The following is a 5,308-nucleotide window of genomic DNA, read 5'->3' as shown; positions in this document are numbered from 1 at the left end:
GGAGAGTCCCCCGTCAGGGCACCCTGGGGAGCCCGGGAGTGAAAGCGGGGCGCTACAACCGGCGGCCGGAGCCGCGGAGGCCGAGGGCTTGAATAGACTGCGGAGGGCGGGGAGTCCGTGACCGAGAGCGGCGCTGCGGCGCGGTAGGCGGGACTAAGGAGAGCGAGGCGGGGATTGGCTGACAGCCCTGGGCTGCCGTACGTCGGCGGTGACGCACGCCTCGGGGAGGGTGCGCGCGCGTTCAGCGGCCTCTTTGTGTGGTGTCCAGATAGGGGAGCGGAGGTGGCGGTGGCGGTAGTGGCGGCCTTGGTTGTGTTCCAGTCTTCTCGGCTCGCCCTCTAGCCGGCACCTCTCCCCTTCCCTCCCCCTTCCTTCTTTCCTCCTTCCCTCCCCTTCCCTTCTTCCCTTCCCCGTCGGTGAGCGGCGGTGGCGGCTCCAGCAACGGCTGGGCCCAAGTTGTGAAGAGGCCTCAGGCAACGATAGCGGCGACGGCGAAACCTCGGAGCTCGCAGGGCGGGGGCAAGGCCCGGGCCTTGGAGATGGAGAATTCCCAGTTGTGTAAGCTGTTCATCGGCGGCCTCAACGTGCAGACGAGTGAGTCGGGCCTGCGCGGCCACTTTGAGGCCTTCGGGACTCTGACGGACTGCGTGGTGGTGGTGAACCCCCAGACCAAGCGCTCCCGTTGCTTCGGCTTCGTGACCTACTCCAATGTGGAGGAGGCCGACGCCGCCATGGCCGCCTCGCCCCACGCCGTGGACGGCAACACGGTGGAGCTGAAGCGGGCGGTGTCCCGGGAGGATTCGGCGCGGCCCGGTGCCCACGCCAAGGTTAAGAAGCTCTTTGTCGGGGGCCTTAAGGGAGACGTGGCCGAGGGCGACCTGATCGAGCACTTCTCGCAGTTCGGCACCGTGGAGAAAGCCGAGATCATTGCCGACAAGCAGTCCGGCAAGAAGCGCGGCTTCGGCTTCGTGTATTTTCAGAATCACGACGCGGCAGACAAGGCCGCGGTGGTCAAGTTCCACCCGATCCAGGGTCATCGCGTGGAGGTGAAGAAGGCCGTGCCCAAGGAGGATATCCACTCCGGAGGGGGCGGAGGCGGCTCCCGGTCCTCCCGGGGCGGCCGAGGCGGCCGGGGGCGCGGCGGTGGTCGAGACCAGAACGGCCTGTCGAAGGGCGGCGGCGGCTACAACAGCTACGGTGGTTACGGCGGCGGCGGCGGCGGCGGCTACAATGCCTACGGAGGCGGCGGCGGCGGGTCGTCCTACGGTGGAAGCGATTACGGTAACGGCTTCGGCGGCTTCGGCAGCTACAGCCAGCACCAGTCCTCCTACGGGCCCATGAAGAGTGGCGGCGGCGGCGGCGGCGGCGGCAGCAGCTGGGGCGGTCGCAGTAACAGTGGACCTTACAGAGGCGGCTATGGCGGTGGGGGTGGCTATGGAGGCAGCTCCTTCTAAAGAAAATTTAAAAATGTCTGGGAGCGGCTATAGGGGTAGCTCTTTTCGACAGCCCGACTAGGGTCAATTCCTAAGTCCCTTTCCCTCCCACCGCCTTCCCCATTTGCCCTTGGGGGAGCCTCTTTTGAGGCTGCTTACTCTTGGGGGTGTTGCCCTGTTTGCCTGCCACCTCTTGTCTCTCCCTCTGAAGATGGACTCGGCCCCACACACACATTTTTGTGTTACAGTCATTGATGGACTCTATTTTTTTATTATTACTTGGACCTTGGTCGTTTTTATACTAGCAAAACGTCTTGTTTTAATTTGTGTTTTTTTGGGGGGAGGGAGTGAACTTGCTGATTCTGTAGCAAAACCTGGGCGGGGGTTGGGGTGGGGGGGTAGTTTACTTTGTTGTAAGGACTTGATACCTGGCTACAGCGTTTTCTATGAAATCTACTTGGATCCCATGCCTGAAATTTGGAAGTATATGTACAAAAATCATTTTTACGTTTTATTTTTAATAAATCATTGTGTTTGACCGTACATGTCTAACATTTTTTTTCTAGGATCCATTCCGTACCGTTTAAGGGATATTAGTTGAAAATTTTTCGTGTTAATTCTCAATTCTTGATGTGTACTTAAGAGAAACTTTTAAAAGGTTTAAAAGGTCCTGTGGTTTTTTTTTTTTTGTTTGTTTCCCTGCTAGTGACTTGTTGAATTTTATCCCTTACAGGCAAAACTTTTGAAGTGGTGGATGTGGCTTTTTAAAATCTTTAAAGTTTCTGTGCATCCATCTCTTGTACTAAGCGATTTGCTTATCATCTTGACATAGTTGGTCACTACTTTCTATGAGAATTTACTTCAAAGTATGTACTGTGTAGTTCTAAAGAAATAGTTTGTGTTAAGCATGTGTTTTCATTCTTATAAACTGTTTAAAAATTTTCAGATGGCCTAGTTTCATCCCTCTTACTGGTTTGTCTGTAATGAATGGTTACAAATAAGGGTTATATTTTACCCTCAAACTAAATGCATTTTTGTATTTTCAGAGCAGGTTTAAACGTTTTTTTCCAGTGGCTGAACTGTTGTCCTCATGGAAATCCTTCCCCAACCTTTGTAGCACCATCTACTGGCAGAATGGCAGTATATCTGCAAAACAATTTGTCTTAAAAACTTGTTTAGGACAATTGCATCAGATTTAGAAGTTTTGCCATCAAAAATCTGTGCAGACTTTGTTTACATGTTTACTTGTAACTAAGATGGGCTTTACAGGAATGTAGTTAACAGTCCATATCATAATTGCCCTTTTTACACGAGATTTGAAAATGTAAACTGTTATGCATAGCTTGGGCAATGGCCCCAAATTGCTATGACAACTAATGAACCAGCTACTGTACTGGTATCTTAGGTGCAAGTTGTAAAGCAAAATATCTGTGTATTCTGCTTGGTTAACAAATGTATATTTGTAGCCCTTTCATGCAATAGAATTCAAGTTGTTGTTTATAAAAAACAAAATGATATAGGAGAAAATTGCCTTCCTGGATAGAAATATAGAATAGCAACGTTTATGGATATCACAAATAAAGAATTCAATTCTTTACATGATTGAGTGAGAGTATGTATAACCTGGTGGGGTGGGTTCAGAGTACCTGTTAATCCTAGTACACTTGATTTGATGTTATGGTAAAATATTAAACTTGAATCTTGGAGTCGAAAGCCCAAGGCTATACTAACAAGCTTTCTGAAGGGGAGATTATTGGGCTTTTAAAGTAAAGGAATATTTTAACATTGACTTTTCTCTTTCAGTTCTTGTCACTGTGTATTTCTTAGGATCTAACTCTTGCCAAAATTTTTTTCCTAATTGCCAGGGCTCTAGTTTCAAGAGATATGAAGCGAGGTCAAGATTGGTAGGCTAGGTTATGGCTGCTCCGTAGTCACTTTGACAAAGGAGAGTTGATGCTTTGTACAAATACTTAAGTATACCTTTGTGACAGTTGGGATAGATGTTTTTGCACATTGAGTAAATAAACACGTAGTCAGATCTTTTGCTCTGAAGTGGTTCTACAGTTTCTTTAAATTTCTGTTTTATTTTCACTATTAGTGAAACCATTCTGTATGTGGGCTTCTCTTGGTACTTTGGTCCAGCTTTTGGGGGGCCTGTAGGATAAAGAAAATGATATGCTTAAATTTTTCATTATAATTATTACCCTGCTTGCCTTTTACTCAGTTTTAATGGGAAGATCTATTCTGGGTCAATTGGAATTGTCCACCCTTTGGAGGGTTTTCCAAAGTCTAATAAGGTTGTCATTTAATATTCCCAACATAGTGACTTCTAAAAAGTTAAGTGAATTACGTAAAAGAATTTCCTGCTAATTAGAAAAGCAGCTTAGTGTTCTGTTCATGTGACATTAACACCTGTCGTATATCTGCCTTTACAAATTTCTGTAATCTGGATTGGTATTTAGTGAAGGCAAAAGCATGGTGGTATTTAGTCTTTACGGGATTCGTGTCAGTTTCTATGCAAGCTTTTTTCGCTTGTGGGACTCTGTCAATGAGTTGTGTGTTTTGACTCCTTTCACCTATGACAACTATCTGAACATTATTACTTCAAATTTAATTTAAGAATTCATGGGTGCAGGTGGTGCAGAACCTACCCGGTCGTGAATACAATTTTTGTGCCGCGCTTGAATCTAATTTGAAAGATTAACAAAATAAAAACCAATTTTGATCTCCCTATTGTGAAGAACTTTTGCGTTTACAGTATTTTTAGTATAAATTCAATGGTAGTTATTGGTTGAAAGTGATTTGAAAGGTCTTTAAAGATTGATGATAATTTCAAATCTTAAAAAGCTTGCAAATGGTTAATGTTTGTAGTGGTAGCTGTCAAATCAGAAGGCTATACTGATTGTTTCCTCCTATAACTTAGTGATTTGGAACCGAGGTTTCATATTTAAGTCTGCTTCACAATGAATTTTTGTTTTTAAGCAAGGTTAAGGGATTCAGATACTTGAGAATTTGGTATTTATTATTTCCCTCGAGACCAGAAGTGATATTGTCAGTTATTTGGTTTATAGGCTTATTTGCCTTTTAAGTGGGCTTAATTTTCACAAATTTGGGAATTTACATTTTATGTTGTTTTGTATGCCTGCGTCTTTGCTGATTGGAAGTGGATGTTTGGATGTTGTATCGTTTTGAGCAGAACTACATCTAGATGATGTATGGATTTTACCCAAAAAGACAAAATTTGCACTTAGGGTAAATCTCTTCCGTTTTAACCAACTTAGTGAGTCAGTGTAAGATTTTGCTCACTGGGAAAAATTCCTTCTATTCCCTGTTTCAGAAGGCCCTATTTTGTTTCATTCTGAAATAGGGCAACAAAGATCGCCTCTAAACCAGGGTAGGATAATGCTTTTTCTTTAGTGTCTCATGGCAGGTTACTTTGATGTGCCTTTGTCTCGTGCTTTCTATTAAAAGTGAAAACACGTTGTAAAATTTTTTTCCAATGGAAAGTCCCTTGAAAGAAAAAGCCTAAGAAATATTTTCTACTATATGTTACTTAAAAAATTAGAATATTGTGTAACACTTGGATTGTATTTAGAGTCACAGAAAATACCAATATTACTAGGAAATAGAAAATACAGAAATCTTATTGAATCTTCTTGAGGCTGGTGTATTTTTAAAAATAACTTTATTAGAATTAAACATATAAATAACTGCTTATAAACCAAACAAAAAGTAAAAATCCTATAATAAAGCAAACCCCCTTCTTAAGGATAATCATTTTTAATAGGGATATATTCATCTAGATCTTTTTTGTATGTACCTGTATTTTTTTGGTTTTGCAGTTTATATGTACATCATTAACATTCTCATGTATG

The 5,308-nt window shown here is 44.0% G+C and overlaps 1 protein-coding gene across 1 annotated transcript; it reads left to right on the top strand.

The window, feature by feature from the left end:
• Positions 1–450: 450 nt before the first annotated feature.
• Positions 451–1,812, top strand: HNRNPA0 (heterogeneous nuclear ribonucleoprotein A0). Its single transcript, XM_058540889.1, has one exon. The coding sequence runs from the start codon at positions 540–542 to the stop codon at positions 1,452–1,454; it is 915 nt and encodes a 304-aa protein (XP_058396872.1). The 5' UTR covers positions 451–539; the 3' UTR covers positions 1,455–1,812.
• The last annotated feature ends 3,496 nt before the right edge of the window (positions 1,813–5,308 follow it).

The sequence above is a fragment of the Diceros bicornis genome, chromosome 1 (assembly GCF_020826845.1).
Source record: "Diceros bicornis minor isolate mBicDic1 chromosome 1, mDicBic1.mat.cur, whole genome shotgun sequence".
NCBI lineage: Eukaryota > Metazoa > Chordata > Mammalia > Perissodactyla > Rhinocerotidae > Diceros > Diceros bicornis.
This window is presented reverse-complemented; position numbering and strand designations above follow the sequence as displayed.